Source organism: Sorex fumeus, unplaced genomic scaffold (assembly GCF_029834395.1).
Source record: "Sorex fumeus unplaced genomic scaffold, SorFum_2.1 ptg000153l, whole genome shotgun sequence".
Lineage (NCBI taxonomy): Eukaryota > Metazoa > Chordata > Mammalia > Eulipotyphla > Soricidae > Sorex > Sorex fumeus.
In genome coordinates, this window is record NW_026606210.1 from 123,977 (window position 1) to 146,844 (window position 22,868).

The 22,868-nt window shown below is 60.8% G+C and overlaps 2 protein-coding genes across 3 annotated transcripts in view; one reads left to right on the plus strand and one right to left on the minus strand.

Annotated features, from left to right (window-relative positions):
* The window catches only part of MAPK8IP2 (mitogen-activated protein kinase 8 interacting protein 2), a 28,284-nt gene extending 19,011 nt beyond the window's left edge, over positions 1-9,273 (minus strand). The window contains exons 1-12 of one of the 2 annotated variants that reach the window (XM_056107064.1): positions 9,094-9,273; positions 8,428-8,533; positions 7,042-7,314; positions 6,850-6,946; positions 5,600-6,538; positions 5,319-5,394; positions 5,044-5,216; positions 4,810-4,919; positions 4,356-4,460; positions 4,180-4,250; positions 2,562-2,660; positions 2,274-2,347 (exon numbers count right to left, since the gene is read on the minus strand). In XM_056107064.1, coding sequence (XP_055963039.1) covers positions 2,275-2,347; positions 2,562-2,660; positions 4,180-4,250; positions 4,356-4,460; positions 4,810-4,919; positions 5,044-5,216; positions 5,319-5,394; positions 5,600-6,538; positions 6,850-6,946; positions 7,042-7,314; positions 8,428-8,533; positions 9,094-9,158 — 2,187 coding nt within the window. In that variant the 5' untranslated portion in view covers positions 9,159-9,273 and the 3' untranslated portion in view covers position 2,274. Of the gene's footprint in view, positions 1-1,704; positions 2,348-2,561; positions 2,661-4,179; positions 4,251-4,355; positions 4,461-4,809; positions 4,920-5,043; positions 5,217-5,318; positions 5,395-5,599; positions 6,539-6,849; positions 6,947-7,041; positions 7,315-8,427; positions 8,534-9,093 lie in introns of those variants that run through there. The other variant, XM_056107062.1, reaches the window with a different exon arrangement.
* An 8,348-nt stretch (positions 9,274-17,621) lies between these two features.
* On the plus strand, positions 17,622-22,466 carry CHKB (choline kinase beta). Its single transcript, XM_056107048.1, has 11 exons — positions 17,622-17,922; positions 19,592-19,700; positions 19,976-20,089; positions 20,286-20,419; positions 20,630-20,725; positions 20,821-20,879; positions 20,966-21,047; positions 21,169-21,277; positions 21,441-21,544; positions 21,946-22,027; positions 22,149-22,466. The coding sequence occupies exons 1-11, from the start codon at positions 17,705-17,707 to the stop codon at positions 22,221-22,223; spliced, it is 1,182 nt and encodes a 393-aa protein (XP_055963023.1). The 5' UTR covers positions 17,622-17,704; the 3' UTR covers positions 22,224-22,466.
* The last annotated feature ends 402 nt before the right edge of the window (positions 22,467-22,868 follow it).

The following is a 22,868-nucleotide window of genomic DNA, read 5'->3' on the forward strand; positions in this document are numbered from 1 at the left end:
CCCACCGGATGTGGAGGAGCCATCAGAATTCATCCAGATTTCTCCCAGGGCCTTGCCCTGTGCCCACCATCTCCCTCTTGCTCCTAGCCTAGCCTGAGGGTCTGTTTTCTCTTCCACCTGGTCACTTTGTGTGTGCCCCGGGGTCTGTGTGAGAGCAGCCCACCCAAAGGACCGCCTGCCTCCCCCTCCCTGCTTGTACCCCTCATAGCCCCATGCTTGGTGTGTGTGTGGGGGAGGGGGAGCTGACCACTCCCAGTGAGGCTGGGCCCCAACACCGCCCTGCAGAGTTCTGGGGAGAGAAGGCAGCCTCAATAGCAGAGGCCCTGCAGGGTCCTGGGGCTCCGCAAGCCAGGACAGCCCGTGGGACAGGACGTGGGCTATGGTGTGATGGCCAGGTAGCGTTCTCCTGTGACTCACCTATCAGCTCTGGAGGGTGTAGGGGCTGTGCTGACCACGCCCCAGAGTCCCTGCAGCCATGGCACGGGGGGGGGGGTCACCCCCACACCTTCTCTGGCCAGAGATGCTGACGGGCCGCCCCATGGTGCAGGAAGGTAAGGAGACAAACTTCCTGTTTCCTGAGTCTGTATTTCCCTTCCTTTGGCTGCAGTGATGACCACAAGTGTGTGTGATGTTAGCAGCTGTGCCCGCGGGGGCGGCCCACTCTGCTGTCAGGCTGCAGGGTGGAGCTCAGTGTGGGGCTGGCGGCAGGAATCGAATTCCTGGCCTCCAGCCGGCAAGGGGGTCCCTGCCCCGCCGCCCTCCGACCCTCTCAGACCCTTTGTCTGTTAGGCCAGGCTCTGCTCAGTCGCCACTTCATGTTCACGGTTTTCCCTCCCAGCAGTGGTCGCAGGGTGGGACGGGGGTAGGGGGATGCCCCAGGCTCTGGAGGAAAGGGGCAGAGACAGGGCCAGACAGGCCAGATGGGAACTGAGAGAAAGACGCTGGTCGGCATCTGGGTCCAGCAGCTCCCAGGCAGGCTGGAGCTGGCCTGTCTCTGGCACAGGCTGACCAGCTGGGTCCAGCAGGCAGGGAACGGCAGACTTGGGGGGGGGGGCAAGGCAGGAGAAGGAGACGGCAAGGGGGGTCCCGCTGGCTCTAGGGCTCCAGCGCAACACTGGGGGGAAAACAAAATGCAGAACATGGACAAAATGAGGCACAGGGAAAACTTGTGAGAGAGCAGGGAGCCCCCAAGCCCGTGCCCTTTCTCATCGGGTCCATGGTGTGTGGGGTCTTGTGAAGAACCATCCAGTGAGGCGCTCCGGGAGGGGGGGCCCCCGGGAGGGAGAGGAAACAAGTCAGGCTCACCACAGCCATGCACACTGTGGTGCATGCACAGTGGTGCTAGCGCAACCATGCACACACACACACAGCCATGCACACACATAACCCCCCGCACAACTGTTTTCACACACACATAGCTTTGCATGCACACACAGCTGTGCACACACACTCAAGACCAGCCATGACAGCCCCCGTCACGTTTCCTTGAGGTTCCCATTGGGAGGTGCAGGTGTGGCCGGGGACGTGAACCTTGCTCAGGGTTCAGCTCCCCGTGGTGACTCAAGTGTGACTCCGGAGAATTCCGGAGGGGATATGGGGATGTACCTGTTTCAGAGAGCACCGAGGAGACCCCTGCCAGGACCCCAAAACCCTGGGTCTGTCCCGCCACCAGCCCGCACCCGGGCCCCCCACAAACAGCCATGATCACACCAAGCAGAGAGTTTATTGAGGCGCTGGTCTGCGGGGAGCATTGCAGAGGCAAAGCGGGCGCTGGTGTGGCCAGGGCAGGGTCCCTCCTCATGGCAGGCCTGGGTGCTCGAGGGAGCCTCAGAACCACGGTCTTCCCAGAGCCCTTGGGGACCCCTCGCTGCTCCCCCTGAGCTCCACCTGGGGCGTTAAGGGGGTCCCTCCCTCTGTCCCCATGGTCAAGGAGGCCACAATCCCTGGAGATTCACTATAAAAATTAAAATTCCTTTATAAATCACGGGGAGGGCAGGAGGGGCCACCTGGGGGCCTACGTTGCTCCCCCTGCCACTTCCCCTCCCCTCGCCCCCCAGTTCTGACCCCAAAGTAAAGAGCGGAGGGTAAGAGTGTGCAGGCACAGAGAGGGCAGGGCAGGGGGGAGACGAGGCAGGGCAGCAAGAGGCGGGCGAGCACGGAGGAGCCTCCAGCACAGCCCAGGCCCCGAAGGCCCCCAGTCCAGTCCTTGCTGAAGCCACCGTGGGCTCTTGAGACCCCCAGCCCCAGCTGCACCTGGAGTGGAGAGCGGAGCAGCTACTCCAGGTAGATGTCCTCTGTGGGGCAGGCGTACTCCAGGTGCTCCTGGTAGTACTCCAGGAAGGCGCGGCTGTGGACAGGTCGCCCGCGTCACCCTAGGCGCGCCCTCTCGGCTCCCCCCACCCTGCATTCTCACCGAGTGCCCTGTGGGGTGCACCCTTGTGTTCCCTGGAGGCCCCCGTGCCTGGCCCGTGCCAGCCTTCCCTCTGGTGTCCTCCCAAGCCCCTGCCCCTGGGCCCGCTGCCCATCCCACCGATTCTCTCTGCCCCCTGGGCCCCGCTCACCCCACACTCTGGGCCACGGCCCTCATGGACTCCTGGGAGACAAAGACGTGGCAGGCAAAGCGGCTCAGCAGCGGGTGCTTGGTGATGAAGCCGAAGTAGCTGCAGGGAGGTGGGAGGGCGGCGATGGAGGCCTGTCCCGCAGCCCCCACGCCCGCCCAGGCTCCAGAGAGGGTGCGGGGAACCACATGCCTTCCCGTCCCAGTCCCGCTCTGTCCCCATGGGGAGCTGGCGAGTGACCTGGGTCCTGCTCATGTCAGGCCACCCGGGCTGCTCTCCAGGGCCAGCTCAGCAGTGGGACCCGGGGCGTCCCAGCCTGTGGGATCTGGGGGTCCCACACTCAAGCCTGGTCCAGCCCACACTCGGACCCACTTGCAGCCTGCAGGGCCTGGGGGTCCCACACTCGGGCCTGCTCCCAGCTTCTCAGCAAGGCCTTGCCCAGACTCAAGCTGAGTCTCAGCTGAGTCCTGCCTCGTGGTGTCCTGACCGCCCTCCCTGCCCAGCCTTGCTGTGGATCCTGCAAGGACAGCTGTCCCCAAGCTCCCACATGGGGCTCACACTGCCCCCCTCAACTGGGAGCACCTCTTCCTGGAAGGGCCAGTCCCACCTCAGGCACCACGGTTCCCTCCAAGCCCTTCCTGAGCCCTGGTTCCGGTTCTGTGGCAGGAAGCCACACACACACACACACACACACATTCACATTCTCACAAATTCACACACTCAGCACCTACACACACATACCTCCACTCATACACACATGCATTCCTACACAAGCGCACACACACACTGCCCAGCTGCTCCAGGTCTCGGCACCATCTGGGACCCTCAGGACAGATGCCACTGCCAGGACAACATGCTCCTGTTTCCCAGGAACACGGCACGTCTGTGTCTCCACATGCAGCTGAAGAGCAACTTCCAGCCCCACGCTCGCTGTGGCTCCTGCTCCCCCAGTCACAGACGCGCAGAAACCTCCAACAGCGCGCGAGGTGGGTGTCCTGGCCCTCCACACACACTCGCCCAAGGGCGTACAACCATCCGGGTGAAGGCCTGACGCTGAGATGACGTTCGCTGCGGCTCCTCCCAGCAGATGCTGGATGCCTGGGCTGGGGGTGATGCCGGTGCTCTGCTGCTGCACGGGGCACCTTCCCCCCCACCCACACACACACACTGAGGTGCGGCCAGGCGAGCTCTGCCACCAGCCCTGCCAGCAGAGCCGCTCCTCCTCGGCACAGGTGCCCAGGCCCTGTGGACATACCTCAGTATCTGCCACAGCCACGGCCACCGTGGCCTCGCACTCCCAGGAAACAAGGTCATGGAAGGCACCCTCACTAGAATGGGAGATCGTCTCTGCGGGGGGTCAGCCCCCCTCATGCCTCTCAGTAGGGCCACACCTGCCTGCCCGCCCCGGGTCAGGCCTGCATCTGCTCCAAGAGAGAGACCGGGGCCTGACTCTCTGCATAGCAGCCAAGACCCGCCTGTCACAGGCTGTCACATCTAGGACCACCACCAGTGGGACCCACTGACACCCCAGTCCTGGGAGGCCCTCACCCATGGCATTGCCCAGCTGGTCTGAGAGAAGAGGGTCCTCTCAGGTCTGGGTGGGGGTCAGGGTGATGCTCACCAGCTGTTACGGGGATGGCAGCCGCAGAAGGAAATGTTCTTCATCTGGAAGAAATGGCTGCAGCGCTGGAACTGGACAACACCATGGGGCCCACGTCAGACTGGCCCGCCCTGCTAAGCACCCTCCCTCCACACCCTCCATTTCACCACCCCGGGCCCTGAGCCTCAGAGTCCCACCTCAGGTCCTCCGCTCAGACTCAGCTTGACACCCCGAAGGGAAATCTCCAGGTCGCAGGAGGCAGGTGGGCGCAGGTGAACGGTCAACTTGCGAGCCGTGGCGATCTAGGGAGGAAGCCGGGCGAGGAGGGACAGGAGGCTCTCAGGGCTGCAAGGCGCCCCTGCCCATGTCTGGGCAGCAAACGCTGCTTCCGAAAGATGAGGCCACCTCACCCAGCCCAAAGGCTTCTCCACCCAGGCTGCCTCCTCCCGTCCTCCCTGTCTGGCCAGGAGCCCCCTTGCCTGGCTTTGCCTCAAGTTCAGGATCTGCAGGTGCTCACAGAGAGCACCCCAAGAAGGGGCCCAGACAAGAGGAAAACAAGCTGCAGGAAAACAGAAACCGCAGGAATGGAGTGGCCCGCTGAATGGGCAAGGAACCGGAGGACATGAGGCAGGCACTGGCCTCCTCACTGACCTTCTGCATGGCCGCACACAGGATCCCGTTGCCCTGGTGACAGGGCACCTCCACAGAACCCAGGAACTGCACGTCAAAGCGATCCACCCAACATGGGCTGCGCTTGCTCCCTGTGGAGAGGGGGTATGCCAGGTGAGTGCGGGTGGAGTCTGTGAAGCCCTGAGGGGTGAGGGTCTGTGCAGCTCCTGGGCATGTGTCAGGTGGGGGGTCTGTGGTGTGGCTTTGGGCCCTCACCCAGCAGGTCCTTGGCAGTGCCCGGCACAGCATGGGCATAGAAGGCAGGGAAGACGCCACGCTCTCCGGTGCGCATGTTGAAGCCCCGGAACCAGAAGTCATCCTCCTCAGCCTCCACCAGCACCGGGTCATCCACGTCCAGCTCCAGCTCGTCAGGGTGGCGGGGAATGAACCTGAGCAAGGGGACAGGAGGGCATCAGGGGGCAGGGAGAGAAGGGGGACACGGGGGCAGGAGAGTGCGGGGGGCAGGGCTGACTGGGTGGGGACCAGCTCACCTGAAGACCGCCCGGTGGGTTTGTTCCCGCTCCTCGCCGTTCACAAGGCAGGAAAAGAGGCCGAAGGACTCCGTGCCTGAGAGGGAGAACGCTGGGCAGGGAGGGGACGGCCTGGCTGGGTACCCCACCCCCACCCCATGAGCGTGCCGGTGCATGGCCCAGCTGAACCATCGCGTCCCCAAACTGTCCACACGTTGTCATGGGCTGTGGGCAGGGGGACTCGCTGGCCTGAGGTGGGTCCCCTCCCCCGCACCGCTGCCCTGCGGACCCCGCACACTCACTGGAGGAGCGCGAGGTGCTGTTGACAAAGACGTTGAGGAACTTCTTGGAGAAGGTGAGGTCGGGGCTGTCGGGGGACTCGTCCCCGGGATCCGGGCCGGCATCCAGCAGGGCGGCGCCCGACTCCTCCTCGCTGGCCTCGCCGCTGCTGTCCTGGCTGTCCTCGCCCAGGCCGGCGCAGCGCCGCAGGCTCACCAGCTCCAGCTGCGTGTGCTCGTCCACCACCAGCGTGTACTTGACCGCGTCGTACACCAGCGACGCGTCCAGGGCCGCGGCGGGGCGCGCGCGCCCTTCCCCGACCGGGCCCTGGGGCTCGGCCTCGTCCTCGTCGTCCTCCTCCTCCTCCGAGCAGGCGGCCGAGCAGGCGCGGGCGCGCAGCGGCGTGATGGTGTCGCGCGTGGGGTTGCTGAGGACCAGGCAGGGCGCGGCGGGCGGCTCGGCGCGGCCGGCGGGGGACAGGCACTGGCCGGGGCAGCGGATGGGCGCCGCGCCCTCGGACAGCATGCGGCTCACGAGGTTGCTGAGCAGCCAGGGCGAGTCGGCGTCCTCGCTCACGTCCGCCTCCGACTCGGAGCCCGACTCGTACTCGCTGTTGGTGTCGTCGGCGCGCACGGGCAGGAAGGCGGGGCGGCGCGGCGCGCGCTCGGGCTCGGACGCGGGCGACGACGCCTCCTCGATGGAGTTGGTGAGGTGCGAGGAGCGGCCGCTGCTGCTGCTGCCGCCGTCGCTGCTCAGCTCCAGCTCGGCCTCGGAGATGCACGAGATGAGGCGGCCCGAGCCCGGCGACCACAGCTCCGCGCTGCCGCGCCGCCCGCCGCCGCTGCCCAGATCCGCCTCGATGCCCGGGTCCGACGACGGCGACGCCCCGTCCGCGCCCGGGGCCCCCGCGGCGCGCACGGGCGAGGGGCTGTCCCCGGAGGGCGCGCGCGGGGCGGGCGGCTCTGCGGGGCGGGGGACAGGGCAGCTGGTCCGCGGGCAGCCGGGCCCCGCCCCGTCCAGTTCCCACCCCTGTCCCGTCCCCACCCCCTTCCGGACGCGCCCCCTGTTCAGACCTGCCCCCGGTCCGCTCCCCGCCCCGACCAGACCTGCCCGTGCAGTCCCCGCTCCTGTCCAGACCTGGTCCCCATCCCCTGTCCAGACCTGCCCATGCCCCAGCCCCCGCCCCATCGCTCCCGGGCGTCACGCGCTTCTCACCCACCCTCCCTGCTCCACCCAAGCCCCCCGCCCCGGCCCAGGCCCCGCCCCGCCTCACCTCGGAGCGGCTCGCGGGCGGGCGCGCTCAGCTCAGTCTCCTGCCAGGCGCGCGGGGGTCCAGGGGCAAAGCCTCCGTTGTTGTTGTTGAGAGAGTCCTGGGGGACGAGGACAGGAGAGCGGCGCTGAGGAGAGGCTCGGGCCTTGGAAGCTGGGGTCAGGCTGCCGAGAGGTGCGGAGCCTGGGGGCTCACCTGGGCTCCCAGCTTAGTCAGGTGGAGCGTGGTGGGCCGGTGCTTAGGGGGTTCCTCTAAGGTGGGGGAGGGGATCAGGGGCTCCAACAGGCCCCCGGGGCCGCCTCGGCCTCCCTCCTTGCCCTCCACGCCTCCCTCCTCATCCTCCTCCTCCTCCTCCTCTTCCTCTTCTTCCTCCTCTTCATTGTCATCGATCATCTCAAACTCTTGGAAGTCATCCTGGAAGGAGCAGATGGGGTGCGGCTGCTCCGAACGCCCCAGGGAAAGGCTATCCTGCAGGAAGGAGGGAGACAGGGGCAAAGCTCAGGGCCCAAAGCCAGAAGGGGAGCAGGGAGATGGAGAGACGCTGCTGCTTGCAGGACTGTTGGCTTGTGCCTGCTTAAGGCACCAGGGCCAGAGATGGAGCTCTGGGTAGAGCACATGGCTTCAGCTTCCATCCCACACAGCAGGGCCCCTGGAGCACTGCCAGATATAATCCCAGTGGGCCCCAAGCCTGGCTACGCCCCCGACCCAATAAATCTGCTTAAGTAACATCCAGAAGGATCGCTCCAGCTCTGGGTCCAAGCCCAAACTGCCAGTAAGGGAGCCGGGGACTGAGTGGCCTGACCAATGGACAGCCTCCCCTCGCCTCCAAACTTCTCCACATCAGACACAGCATCCTCCAATGAAACTCACAACCCCTGCAAACAGCGCCTGGAGTCTATACACACACACACACACACACACACAGATCCAAGCCCCACCAGGACTGGGTCAGCACCTCACTGACACCGGGCCTCAACACAGACCATGCACCAAGGAAGAGGCGGCCAGCACAGTGGCAGCGACTTGTCCTGGTCTCAGGGCCCTCGGCGGGTGAACCCCCTCCTACCATCCCAGGCTCAGCTCTGCCAGCCTCCCTAAGGGCACAGGCTGTGTGGCTTCCCCTGGCAAGGGTCCCTGGAGGCCTCCGTGTCACCTGGGCTGGCCCCTCCTCCCACCTGGTACTGCACCTGGGCCCTCCCCCAGGAATCAGCCCTGCCACCCGCACCTCCCCTCCCCAGAGGCTGGGATAGGGATGGGACAGAGACCTGGGGGCAGCGGGAAGGGGTGAGAAGTTTGAGGACCGAGGTCAGCAGCTGTCCGTCCGCGCACTGGCACAGCTGCCCTCACTCAGAGCAGCTGGCTGCCACGGGGGTTCTGTGGGGGATGTGAGGAGGCCCTGGGGAGGGACCACAACCTGCCAAAGACCCCAAAGAGGAGGAGGACCTCAGGCTGAGCAGCCCGGTGAGGCTGCCAGAGGGCTCTTGTGAGGCCGAGTTGTTCACCTTGAAGGCCTGAGCATAACCAAACAGGGGTGGGTGGGCACCCTCTCTGCGTGGGCCCTGGCCCCAGCCCCATGCCCACCTTCTCACAGTGGTCTGAGTCATAGCTAAGGCCCAGACCACAGTCGTCGGTGATCTCTGACAGATCCTCATCGTCGAATTCTTCCAGGCTTATGTCCTGGGGTGGCCTGGAGGGAGACTGGGGGTTAAAGGGCGGGCGGGGCTCCAGGGAAAGAGCCCCCCAGCCTGCCTGGAAGGGCCCAGGGACACCCTCCAACTCGGAGGGCCGCCCGGCGTCCTGCCACCATCTTGCACTCTCAGCACAGCTGTCCAGTGGCTCCCAGAATCTGAGCCATGACCACTAGGGCACCGGGGCTGTCCTCCCCTTCCCCCAGACAGGCCGCGGCGCCCTCCGAGAGGCCTCTACGGCTCCCTGGGGGAGGGGGCTGATGCCGCGAGGAGAGGGCGGGGTGGCGCCTGGGTGGGGGTAGGGTCTGGGGGTGGCCCCAGCCCAGCCCCTCCGCAGCTCCTGGCCCTTCCCCGCAAGGTCCCGGCCTGCGACTGTCCTCCCCCGACCGGACCCGAGGGCCCGGCCCGGAGGCGCGCGCCAGGGCGGAAAGGACACAGGGCGTTGCGCGGATGGCTCGGCTGGGCCGCACCGGGCCCAGGCCTGCCCCCGGGGACGGGACCCGGGACAAAAACCGGCGCGCGCCGGGCGCAGGCCGCGGTGGGGGAGGGGCGGGCCTACCTGCACCCGGGCGGGGACAGCGAGTGGAAGGTGGACAGCGAGAACATCTCCGCGCGGTCCGCCATCTTCTCCGGCCGCGGCTGCGGGGGGGGACGGGCCACACGCCCTGCGACAGCGCCCGGGCCCGCGACACGCCCGAGAGCCGCGCGGACACCGCGGCAGCCGCGCCGCAGGGAGGGGGAGGCGCGGCCGCGGGTTGGCGGAGACGCGCGCGCGGGGCGGGGCCGCGGCCTGTCCCCGCCGAGGGTGGGCGCCGGGGCCCGGCCGGCGGGGGCAAAAAGGGCCTTCGGGGCCGCTCAGAGGGGAGAAGGGGCCCTGGGCTTCCCCACACCGGGTGACCAGGGCGAGAAGGGGCTCCGGGGCTGACCGGGGCTGGAGAAGGGGTGGAGGGCTGTCCGCCCCTCGGGTGACCGGGGCAAAACAAAACGGGGCTCAGAACCTGACCAGGGCGGAGAAGAGGCTCGGGGACTGAGCCGGCAAAAGGGGGCTCACGGACTGACCAGGGCTGGAGAAGGGGCTCAAGGGCTGTCCGCTTCCAGTGCTGATCCGAGCTGCCTGGAGCTGTCCCTCCAGCAGTGCTGACCCGGCCGGGACACGCTCTCTAACCAGGCTCTCCGCGCTGGGAGCTGTCTCCGGGCATGGCAGGTCAGAGCGAGGACAGTGTGCTGCCTGCTGCTGGCTGCAGACCTCAGTCCAAGTGCTGCTGGGTCAGCGCTGGCCTCTCGGAGAGCCTGGACAGGGACTGAGCTGGAACCTGCAGAGGCTGATGCCGACTGTGCTGGTGGATTTGGGATCTGATGGGCTCCCGCGGAAGTCAGATCCTTCGATAAAGGCTGCTCCACCAGCACCGACTACGTGAGTGGCAGGACCCCACTGGACCGTGGCTATGTGCGAGGGCAGGGTCAGCTGTGAGGGCTGGGAAGGCAGGGCGGGGAAGAGGATGAGGTGGGAGGCAGTTAGGAGACCCAGGACAGAGCTCGGGCCAGAACGTGCCCCCCCCCCCAATCCCCAGGACTGTGCCAAACCATTTCTGAGTGAAGGGTGAAGCATTTGGCCATCAAGCCTGGGAGCCATCATGCAAATGCAGGGGGTGGGGGGCACTGTGCTTTCTGGCACCCAGCTCCATCCTGGACAGGAGGCCTCTGGCCACGGGGAAGCATATGTGCCTTCTTGGGTGCCCCAGGTTCAACTTCTGTTTTCTCTCAATTGCATTCTTTTTCCCTAAGAATATAGTGCCTATGAATCTGTCTCCCTGCCCCGTGACTGAGAGACAGAACAGAGCTCAAACCCATTCTGCACTCTGAGCTCCCAGCAGTGCCCAGTAGTCATGAAGTATGTACTCAGCACGAGTGAGAGGGTTTGTGGTTCTGCCAGGCTGGCACATCCAATCCCTGCCAGGCTGTTGCTCTTTCCATTCTACAAGCATTGCTAACCACACCCCAGCTTTCCCCGCAAAACTCTAGGTTTCTTCCCAGAGTTTGCAGACTTGGATCCCAACTTCCTGGCTTTCTTTTCTACCCCATTTTGCCTGGCACACGCAGCAGCCCATGGGTGCCTCTGCATGCCTGATGTCACACGATAGCCACCTTTGGAATTTCTCTGGTGACCTCTCCCAAAGCCCCAGGGTTTTGCTCCACCTGGACATCCACCAACCATAAACCCTTGGATTCCTAAATTCTATCTCACACCATTACCCCCACAATTCTTCACAGGCGTTTCCCTGTTCATCCCTCCCCCTGATGGAATGCCTTGCCCCCAGACTCAGGCAAAGAATGATCTAGCACCAGGGACTTAGACTTCCCATGTAACTCTGGAACATTCCCTCTCTCCTGAGCACGGATGCGCATCATCACCAATTTGAGAATGTGCTACCAGCCTGAGTTTTGCCATCATTGTTCCTATCCTCTGGGCCCCCTGCTCACTGGTGCTTCAGGGCTCGCCTGAGAGTAAGGGTCAGGCCCTGGTGTGCAAGAGCTCTTGTTCATCTCATTCTTCTCATTTATGATGGTTCCAGGCTCCTCACACTGGAACCCTCTGGGCTGTTTCTTCCAGCAAGGGATAGTGACCAAAAGGCAGACTCTTGTTCCCTAAGGAATCTATGTCCCCCCCACCACCAAAACTAAAGACCAACAGGAATTGCGATCTCTGCTTGAATAATGCCTGCTTACTTAGATCTCCCATAAGCTAACTACTCAGGTATTTAAGAAATTTTATCTTAGACTAGGGAAATGGCTCTGATCTGTCCATTCACACTGTAGATCCTCCTGGGACAGCACCTCCCTTTTGCCTAAAGTACCTTCTTCAGAAGTTTCCAAGACTGGAGCCATAGAGATAGTACAGCAGGTAGGGTGTGTGTTTTGATTCCCCCCACCCCAGGTGGTCCCCTGAGCACAGAGCCAGGAGTGATCCCTGAGTGCAGAGCCAGGAGTAAGCCCTGAGCATGATCAGATATGGCCCAAAACAACAACAACAAAAATATACTGGAACATTTTATGGATACAAAATAAAGCAAAAATGAGGTAAAATGGAATAAATGAATGATGGGACAAATACAAAACAGACAGCAGATTTTAATTTAAACCCAACAATGTCAGTAAGTACAATAAATGGGAAAGTTTTAAATATTTAAATTAAAATCGGAGATTACCGAAATATATCAAAAAGAAGGACCAGACTATAGACTGACTAAAGAAATTAATTTTAATATAAAAATAGGCTTGGGCCAGAGCAATGGCTGAATGGGCTGAGAAAATGCTTTACATGCAGAAATACCAGGTTCAAACCATACCACCACAAGGTCCCCCAAGCACCACAGAGACAGCACAGCAGGCAGAGCACTGGCCTTGCATGTGGACATCCCCAGTTTGATGCCTGGCACCCCGTATGGTCCCCTGAGCCCCACCAGGAGTAATTTATTGGAGTACAGAGCCAGGAGTGAGTACTGAGCACCAAAGGGTGTAGCCTCAAATACAAAACAAAACAAAATCACCACCAGGAGTGACCCCGAGCACCTTCGGATGTTACCCCCCAAAATAAAATAACAGAAAATAAATGAAATAGAAACATAGATACCTTTGGAGGAAATCATATAAAGTGAAAAACTGATTCTTTAAAAAAGTCAATAAAGTTGAATACCTCTACTCAAGAAAAAAATATGAGCAAAAAAGGATGATCAGTGTCAGGTCTGAAATAAAAAGCATCACTACAGATTCAACAATTCTTAAATAATAATACAAGTACTACAAACAGGGACTCTAGAGATAGTACAACAGGGAAGGTGCATGTCCTGCCTGTGTCTGACCCAAGTTAGATCCCTGGCATCCCACATGGTCCCCTGAACTCCCCAGGAGAGCCTGGAGTAACCCTGAGCATCACCATGTGTGTTTCAATCCCATCTCCTCCAAAAATGCCATAGACAACAATTGTTTTTCAGGACATCGATGCTCAGGGCTTACTCCTGGTTCTGCACTCAGGGATCACTCCTGATGGGTTCAGGGGACCATACAGAATACCAGAGATGAAACCCAGGTTAGCCGCAAGCAAGTCAAGTGCCCTACCTGCTATATTGTTTCTCTTTTTGCTAATAAATTTGACTACTTAGATTAAGTGAACAAATTTCTTGAGACACACACTATGAGAGCTGGAACAGGAAAAGAAAAAATCTGGATGGCCCCTCAGGTATTAAGGAAATTAAATCTTAGACTAGAGAAATAGCTTAAACAGCTGGAGCACATGCCTGGCATGTACAAGACACTGGATCTGACCTATAGCACTTCCAGAAATAGCTCTAGTGACTTCCAGCATCACAAAGAAACTGAATTTCCAACTAAAAATCTTCCACAAACAACACTCAGACTCAGACTACTTGACTGCAGGATTCCAGCTCACACTTAAGGATGGGGTCAGAGAGCAAACTCAGCAGTATGGGCTGCCTGCTTTGCACGTAGACCAAGCTGGTGTGACCCCTGGCTCTACACAGTCCCTGAGCACTGCCAGGAGTATCTCAGAAATGGGCTCTGAAAACTATGCTGGGTGTGACCCATAAACCAAAACAGAACATGTAACAAAAAGTTAAGGATTAAGCGGTACTAATTCTACCTAAGCCATTTCAGAAAACAAGAGACTGAAGCATTCACAACTCCCTAGGCAGAGCCGTGGCTGGCCAAATTAGCACCTTTCTGTCTTGCCAGGGAAGGTATCCTGGATAGACTTGTGTAACAGGACTTGCAGTCAATGTGGACCAGTGTGCCTTCTCTGAGTAGCAATTGTACAATGTCTCACTCTGAAGATTCTATCACTTGGTCAATCACTGCACCGTGGGGAGGCCTTTGTCTTCCCCTCGGTCCAGTAGTGTTGAGGGCCTCCTTTCCCCTGGAGAGATGTCCACCACAGCACCCTGTCATTGCTTTAGACTGAGCAGGGCATATAAGCCTCCTGATAAGAGCCTGGCGAAGATGCTACACAAGGTCCCTCACAAACAAACTCCAACCCATTGGTTGTGCTCAGTGACAAGAGAACCAACCCAGCGATCAGGGACTTCAACAGAGCCCTCCTTCGCTCTGGGATCCCGCAGCACTGGCAGCTTCCCAATCGCCAAGTCAGAGGGGCACAACAGTGTTCCCAAGTGCAGCGCAAAGTGTAGAGGAGCATCAAGAGTTCTGCCTCCTCTGTGGAAGGGAACGCAAGACAGAAACTCCTCCTCAATGCAAAGATGATGCCCGACAAACAGCATCCCTGAAATGTCACATGATAGGCTGCAGAACTTGTGGACCATGAAGAAGAACTGCCCCTTCAGTATGTCTGCTTAACACAGTGGTAGTAGTTGTCTGGGCAATGTCCAGACCACCCAGGTGACTCAGACTGTGCTGTGACAGGCAGAGAGTGAATCTATTTGGTTGTCCTTCCCACACAAATATGAAAAACTTTTGAAAATCACTCTTTACATGGACAAAGTGATAGCACAGCAGGTAGGACACTTACCTTGCACTCAGCTGACCTGGGTTTGGTTCCTGACAACCCATATAGCCTCCCGGAGCCCACCAGGAGTAATCCCTCAGCTCAGAGCCAGGAGTAAGCCCTGAGCACCTCTAGGTGTGGCCCCAAAAAACAACAAAAAAGATCACTCTTTGCTTCTGAAAAGAATCAGAATGTTTACTGTAGGATAACATTGGTTTGTCCTTTCTCCCTGGCCGCAGAGAGCTTAGGTTTTTTCAGTTTATTAGCTCCCACTGCTCTGCATTTATCTTTAACCTCTCCTCTGTGCTCTACTTCCCCAACCGGTTAATCACTTTTTTTTTTTTTTGCTTTTTGGGTCACACCTGGCAATGCACAGGGGTTACTCCTGACTCATGCACTCAGGAATTACTTCTGGCGGTGCTCAGGGGACCATATGGGGTGCTGGAAATCGAACCTGGGTCGGCCGCGTGCAAGGCAAACGCCCTATATGCTGCTGTTCTATCACTCCAGCCCCTGGCTTAATCACCTTTATCCCCAAATCATACCCTGACTTGTAAGGTCAGATTCTTCTAAGAACTCTGAATTCTGTATTTGTAAGTAAATATCACTTTTATCTTTCCCTTATGTTTCTTAAATAGTTTACTTTTGAGCAACGTCCTTTTTGTATAGAAACAGGAAGACAGTTAATGTTATACTTTGTAACTTGGGAGTAAACTGACTGAATAATATTTACTCCTGAGTATGTCATATTTACCCAACTTAAACCTCAACTGCCCTGAGTTCCTAGCAACCAAAAGCAGGATCTCAACAAAGGAACTGGATGGACCCAGGGCAAGCTGTGAGCTACCCTGGCACCAAAACAGTACAGGCCAAGTTCCGTAATGCTTAACTGAAATTTAAGAGCACAGTCATGGACAAATTCTGTCATGATCCAAAGAGAAACAACTGGACAAGGACTCTGCTTGGGGTTAGGAAGGGCTCATCTGGCCTGAGCACTGTAGTCTGAGATCTACAGCGAGATGTCCCCAGGAGGGCCACCTTCTAAGCTTAATGTGTCTCTTAGTGTGTCCATACAAAAAGACTAATATTATTAAGAATTATAATTAGCACGGGCTGGAGCGATAGCACAGCGGTTAGGGCATTTGCCTTACACGCAGCCAACATGGCCGACCCAAGTTTGATTCCTCTGCCCCTCTCAGAGAGCCTGGCAAGCTACCGAGAGTATCTCGCCCGCACGGCAAAGCCTGGCAAGCTACCCGTGACGTTATTCAATATGCCAAACACAGTAACAACAAGTCTCACAGTTTGTTGTGAGATGTTACTGCTGTCTGCTCGAGCAAATCGATGAACAACGGGAGGACAATGACAGTGATAATTAACACACATCCAAAAGAACAAAATCAAACGTGTTGGCGTGGATGTGGGGAGAAAGGAACCCTCCTTCACTGCTGGTGGGAATGCTGACTGGTTCAGCCCTTTTGGGAAAAAGTATGGACAACTCTCAAAAAATCAGAAATTTACGATGGATATTTGATCATTGTATAATTGAAATCCAAGCACAAAATTTGTAAGTCTACAACAGTACCTCATGCTGTATCAGTAATAAAAAATTTTTAAAAAATTAGAAATTGAGCTCCCATTTGACCATGCAATACCACTCCTGGGAATATATCCCAGAGAGGAAAAAAAAGTACAGTCGAAATGATATCTGCACTCATATGTTCATTGCAGCACTGTTTACAATAGCCAAAATCTGGAAAAAACCCAAGTGCCCAAGAACAGATGACTGGTTAAAGAAACTTTGGTACATCTACACAATGGAATACTATGCAGCTGTTAGAAAAGATGAAGTAATGAACTTTTCATGTAAGTGGATCAATGAGTCAAAAAAAGAGGCACAGACAGAATGATTGTACTCATCTGTGGAATATAAAGTAACAGAATGGGAGACTAGCACCCAAGAATAGTAGAGATAAGTACCAGGAGGTTTGCTCCATGGCTTGGAAGCTGGCCTCACATGCTAGAGGAAACAGCAGCTCAGATAGAGAAGGGAACACCAAGTAAAGTGTGGTTGGAGGACCCGCTTGGGATGGGAGATATGTCCAGAAAGTAGACTATAGATCGAACACGATGGCCATTCACTACCTCTATTGCAAACCACAACACCCAAAAAGAGAGAGAGAGGACAAAAGGGAATGCCCTGCCACAGAAGTAGGGTGGGGATGGGATGGTATGGGGGTGGGTGGGAGTGATACTGGGATCATTGGTGGTAACCCTATTGTACTGCCAGGCCTTCAAAAAACAAAACAGAATTGCATTATCCAGTATCAGGGGTGCACTGGTGGGTACCCACTTCACAAAGCTGGAATCCATCAGGACATTGCAGGGGCCACTGGTGTGAATGAAAAGGGTATAACAGTGAGGACCACATTCCGTCTGAGAGTAGGAGGTAGGTAAGATGCCATCTCACATGACACTCAGGAGAGGGGAGGGGAATTTCATGAGCTTCCTGCCATCACAATTCTTCTACTGGTCAGGGACCCAGGTGCAGGCTCTGCCTACTGCAGGGTGTAATAATTCCACACATGCACTGGGTGAGGATTCCATATCATCTGACCTCAGAAGCCCCAAACCTAGCCATTGGTCCTATGTCTAACTAGCCCAGACCATGTCTAACAGGCCTTGAACAGTGTGCACACTCCACTCTCCAAAGTGAATCAGTTACTTTGTCAAGTGGCTTTGGGTCCATTTGGGAAAGGACAGGAGGGACAGTATTGTGTGTGTTGATGTGACCTTCTTTGGAAGAACCAGTCCTTTCAGCCAGGGAGCTCTGGCGTTTTACCCCAAGCAATATTGTGGGCCAACAAGTGCTGACTGGGACGTCATCCTGGGGCAGAAACAGAAATGCACAAGGCGGGGTCAGAGCAATATTCCAGCGGGTAGGCAGCTTGCCTTGCACACAAGGTGATCCCAGTTCAATCCCTGGCATCCCTTGCGGTCCCCTGCGCACCACCCCGGCTGGCATCCCCACACCCTCTGTGGTAATTCCTGAGCGCAAAGCCAGGAGCAACCTCTGAGCATCACCGGGTGTGTCCCCTAAGAGCAAACAAACAAAAAGATTGAAGATGCATCGAAAGGGACCCCCACTACTGTCGGAACACCCCCAACCCCATCCCACGCCACCCCAGGATCTCCTACAAGGTCTGGGCCGCTCCCCTCCTGGGTCTGTAACAGGTTCCAGGTCTGAAGGTGGGAGAGGCAGCGGGCTGGGACAAGGGGTCACTCGTGTCCGGGGAGGTGCCCCCAACAGAGGCGGGGCTCTCCTCGAGGTGACTGGGTCTTTAAGTAACCGCTATGGCCTGTAGGCCCTGTTGGCACTCGCGCACCTCGGAGGTTTCTTCCGGGGCCGCTGGGGAGGAGCGCGGGGTGGGGCCGGCGCGCGGGGCCCGCGCCTCCAGCCGCCCCCGGGGCCTGCGCGGGCCCCTTGCGGGGCCGGCCCCTCCGGCCAGGGCGCCCGAGCGCTTCTCCCCGAGCCCGGGCGGGCCCCGACTGGCCGCGCCGTCCCCCGAGGCCGTCACCCGGAGCGCCGGAAGCGCAGCTCGCGGCGCCGGAAGCGCAGCCCGCGTGGCCGGAAGCAGCCGGGCGAGGCCGCGCGATGGCGACGGAGCAGACGGCCGGGAGCGGGGGCGAGGTCGCCGGCGGCCGCCTGGCCCCGGGGCGCCCTCAGCAGTGCCCGGCCGCGGCCCCGAGCCGGCGGCGCTTCTCGTCGCTTTCGCGTGACGCCGAACACCGAGCCCACCAGTGGTGCCGGGAGTACCTGGGCGGGGCCTGGCGCCGGGTGCCGCCCGAGGAGCTGCGGGTGCAGCCCGTGAGGTGGGGCCGGGGGCGGGGCCGGGGCGGGGCCTCGAGGGGGCGCTGGCGGCGCGGGAGGGGCTGGGGGCGGAGCCTTGGAGGGGCGCTGGCGGCGCGGATGGGCTGGGGCGGGGCCTCGATAGCATCCGAGGCGGGGCCTCGGGAGGATCTGGGGCGGGGCCACGGGGTTGCTGGAGGGCGCGGCCTCGGGAGGATCTGGGGCGGAGCCTCGAGGTGGAGCTGGAGGCGCGGGAGCGGCTGGGGCGGGGCCGTGAAGGAGCTGGCGGCGCGGAAGGGGCCAGGGGCGGGGCCTCGAGGGGGAGCTGGCGGGCGGGGCGGGGCATCGGGAGGATCTGGGGCGGGGCCTCGGGGTTGCTGGAGGGCGCGGCCTCGGAAGGATCTGGGGCGGAGCCTCGAGGTGGAGCTGGAGGCGCGGGAGGGGCTGGGGCGGGGCCGTGAAGGAGCTGGCGGCGCGGAAGGGGCCAGGGGCGGGGCCTCGAGGGGGAGCTGGCGGGCGGGGCGGGGCATCGGGAGGATCTGGGGCGGGGCCTCGGGGTTGCTGGAGGGCGCGGCCTCGGGAGGATCTGGGGCGGAGCCTCGAGGTGGAGCTGGAGGCGCGGGAGGGGCTGGGGCGGGGCCATGAAGGAGCTGGCGGCGCGGAAGGGGCCAGGGGCGGGGCCTCGAGGGGGAGCTGGCGGGCGGGGCGGGGCATCGGGAGGATCTGGGGCGGGGCCTCGGGGTTGCTGGAGGGCGCGGCCTCGGGAGGATCTGGGGCGGAGCCTCGAGGTGGAGCTGGAGGCGCGGGAGGAGCTGGGGCGGGGCCATGAAGGAGCTGGCGGCGCGGAAGGGGCTAGGGGCGGGGCCTCGAGGGGGAGCTGGCGGGCGGGGCGGGGCATCGGGAGGATCTGGGCCGGGGCCTCGGGGTTGCTGGAGGGCGCGGCCTCGGAAGGATCTGGGGCGGAGCCTCGAGGTGGAGCTGGAGGCGCGGGAGGGGCTGGGGCGGGGCCGTGAAGGAGCTGGCGGCGCGGAAGGGGCCAGGGGCGGGGCCTCGAGGGGGAGCTGGCGGGCGGGGCGGGGCATCGGGAGGATCTGGGGCGGGGCCTCGGGGTTGCTGGAGGGCGCGGCCTCGGGAGGATCTGGGGCGGAGCCTCGAGCTGGAGCTGGAGGCGCGGGAGGGGCTGGGGCGGGGCCATGAAGGAGCTGGCGGCGCGGAAGGGGCTAGGGGCGGGGCCTCAGGGGGAGCTGGCGGGCGGGGCGGGGCATCGGGAGGATCTGGGGCGGGGCCTCGGGGTTGCTGGAGGGCGCGGCCTCGGGAGGATCTTGGGTGGAGTCTCGAGCTGGCGGCGCGGATGGGGCTGGAGGCGGGGCCTCGAGGGGGAGCTGGCGGGGGGCACAGGGAGGGTCTGGGGCGGAGCCTCGAGGTGGAGCTGGCGGCGCGGGAGGGGCTGGCGGCGCGGGCGGGGCGGGGCATCGGGAGGACCTGGGGCGGGGCCTCGAGGGGAAACTGGCGGCGAGGGAGGGGCTGGGGCGGGGCCTGGGGGAGCTGGAGGGCGAGCCCCGGGGCGGGGCCTCGGACAGCTGGCGGCGGGGGTGGGGCTGGGGGCGGGGTCTCGAGGGGAAACTGGCAGCGCGGGGAGGGGTCTGATGCTGGGGGCGGGGCGCCTTCTGAGCATCCACTGTGGGTCCCCAGCGGAGGACTCAGTAACCTGCTGTTCCGCTGCTCGCTTCCTGACCACCTGCCCAGCGTTGGCGAGGAGCCCCGGGAGGTGCTGCTGCGGGTGTACGGGGCCATCCTACAGGTGAGGACGAGGCGAGGGCCTTGCTGGCCTTGCTTGTGCGAAGTGGAACATGCTAGACTCTGTGGGCCTCTGGGGTTTGCTCTGGACTGGCCTCCCACATCTCGGCTGGGCCCTGGAGGCTCTCCTGGCAGTACTCTGTCTGCCGGGGACAGAACTCAGAGGCGCCTGTGCTCTGGCCACTCTGGTCACGGCGCTGCGCCATGGTGGTGGACAGAGCACACGGCTGCCGTGGTATCGCAGCAGCACTCTGGGCCCTTGCTCCCCTCTTCCTTCAGGGTGTGGATTCCTTGGTTCTGGAGAGTGTGATGTTCGCCATCCTCGCAGAGCGGTCGCTGGGGCCCCAGCTCTACGGAGTCTTCCCGGAGGGGCGGCTGGAGCAGTATATCCCAGTACGAGCCTGGTCTGGCCCTGAAATCCCCCGGGCACCTCTTTCCCTCAGCCCCTGTGCCCCATCCTGTTGTGCGTCTTTACGTCTCTCACCCTAGCTAGAGGCCAGTCCCCAAGACCCTGACCTCCCCGCATTCCCCCACCCCTCCCCCCTCCTGCCCCAGCCCCCTCAACACCCTGATAGGTTCCTGGGTGCAGAGCCGGCCACTGAAAACGCGAGAGCTTCAAGAGCCAGTGTTGTCAGCCACCATTGCCACAAAGATGGCCCAGTTCCATGGCATGGAGATGCCTTTCACCAAGGAGCCCCACTGGCTGTTTGGGACCATGGAGCGGTGAGTCAGCCCCCGCCTGCGCTGAGCCCTCGCGCTGCCCAGGGCACCCTGCCCAGTGCTCCAGTGGGCGGTGTCTGTGCCTCACAGGCTCCCACGGCTGCCAGATGCATCACACTGCCGGAAACGGGCCCTTCTCTCAGTCTGGGACAGACAAGAGAGGGATGGGGAGGGAGCAACAGACAGGAACATTCCCTGTTTGGGGCCTTTCAGATACCTAAAGCAGATCCAGGACCTGCCTCCCACTGGCCTCCCCCAGATGAACCTGCTGGAGATGTACAGCCTCAAAGATGAAATGGGCCACCTCAGGTGAGGAAAACAGGATGGGGGAGCAGGAGGTGGTGCCAGGCCTCTGCGGTCCTCCCCAGGGACTGCTGTCGACCCAGGCTTCTGTCCCCCTGTAGGAAGCTGTTATCGTCCACCCCGTCCCCCGTGGTCTTCTGCCACAATGACATCCAGGAAGGTAGGAGAAAACACAGGCGTCTCCAGCCCGTGGTGAGGGAGGGCCTGTGGGCCCTGCAGTGACCCAGCCCTGTCCCCGTCCCCCAGGGAACATCTTGCTGCTCTTGGAGCCAAAAAGTGCCGACAACCTGATGTTAGTGGACTTTGAGTACAGCAGCTACAACTACAGGTGAGGATGCCAACAGCCCCTGCCGTCCGTCTCCATGTTGCCCTGACACACAGGCCAGACTTTCTCCCTGCCCCCAGCCCCACGAGGTCTTAAAGGACTGAGTGTCCTCCTCCTTCCCCAGGGGCTTTGACATTGGGAACCATTTCTGTGAGTGGGTTTATGATTACACTTACGAGGAGTGGCCTCACTACAGAGCACAGCCTGCAGACTACCCCAGCCGGGAACAGCAGGTAAGAGGTCAGAAGCCAGGGAGCAGGAGCTGGCTGGGCGTGGGGTGGGGCTGGGGGGACATCTAGAAAGAATGGGGAGAGACTGTGACCTGGGAAATAAATTCACACACCCCCCTCCTCCACCCCCCCCACTCCCCCATTCCTGATTCTCCTCTTATCTCAGCTCCATTTTATTCGCCATTACCTGGCAGAGGTTAAAAAAGGTGAGATCCTCTCCCAAGAAGAGCAGAGGAAACTGGAAGAAGATTTGCTGGTAGAAGTCAATCGGTGAGAAAAGATGGGGTGGCGGGGCAAGGCTAGGATACAGAGCGGGGGGGGCCTGAGGAAGCAGCAGCTAGTCAGACCCAGTACAACGTGGGGACCTGAGGCTGGCAGGGATGCACGGTTTGAGTGTAGAGCCAGGACAGGAAGCGGGAGAAACAGGACACGTGTTAAAGTATATGCATTCATGGTGCCAAACCCACTTCTGTCCCCAGCCCCATAGAGTCCGCCAGGCACCACGGGGAGCGGCCTCTGAGCACCACTGATGTGACACCCCTTTCAAAGTACAAAAGAATAAGGCAGGACAGGGCTTGGCAGAGGGAAGATCCTAGAGCTTAGTTGCTTGGGTAGCTTAGAGAAAGGGCCCGGGCCCTGGGCTCTGAACCCCCACTTTCCTTGCCCCTCAGGTATGCTCTGGCCTCCCATTTCTTTTGGGGACTCTGGTCCATCCTCCAGGCATCCATGTCCACCATAGAATTTGGTTACTTGGTGAGTGACTAGCCCGTGCAGTTGGGAGTGGGGTGGGGGTTCAGGGACACACCCAGGTCCTGGGGCGGGGTTGCCTGTCCCTGGCACCCTCACCCATGCATAGGATGGGTCCCCTCCCCAGGAATACGCCCAGTCTCGCTTCCAGTTCTACTTCAAGCAGAAGGGACAGCTGGCCAGCCACCACCCTTCGCCTTGACTGCAGCCTCCCACCTCCGCAGACTTCTCCAGCAGCCTCTAGGGCAGGACCTTGGAGGGAGGGAGAGAGCAGGAGGCTCTCCCTGGGGACTGGCTGGGCCTGGCCCCACCCCGCCCCACAGCACTGGGGCTAAGGCGCTGACCTCTCCCCGACTTTGCTCGGGTCGGCCCCTGGTGAGCGGGCAGCAGGCGGGCACTTCTGGACTGTTCACCTTCATGCAATAAACACGTTTCTCCCACTGTCTCCTGTGGTACTGCTGGGGGCAGTAGAAGGTGGCAGGGAGGGGTGCACATGGGCCAGTGGGTGACCCAGCTGCTGCTCCACCACCCCGCTGTGAACAGGGCCTCTGCCAGTTCTTGCACCTTCCCCAGCTCCTGCTTAGAAGTACTAAGTGCCAGAGGCCCTTCCGTGGGGGTCCGTCCAGAGAGGGTGGGGTGGGAGTTGGGGTAGGGGATGCCTGGAGCTGCCGGAGCCTGGGCGACGACATCAGCAGACAGGCCAAGCGGACACGCACGACCTTTGCTCTACATTTGGGCTATTTTTAGCTCCACTGCCCCCTGGATCCCCAGACCTTTGGGCACCGACTCCAGCACAAATCCAGCCCCCCACGCCCATTCCCAAAGGGGAGGGGGATTCTGGGCCCCG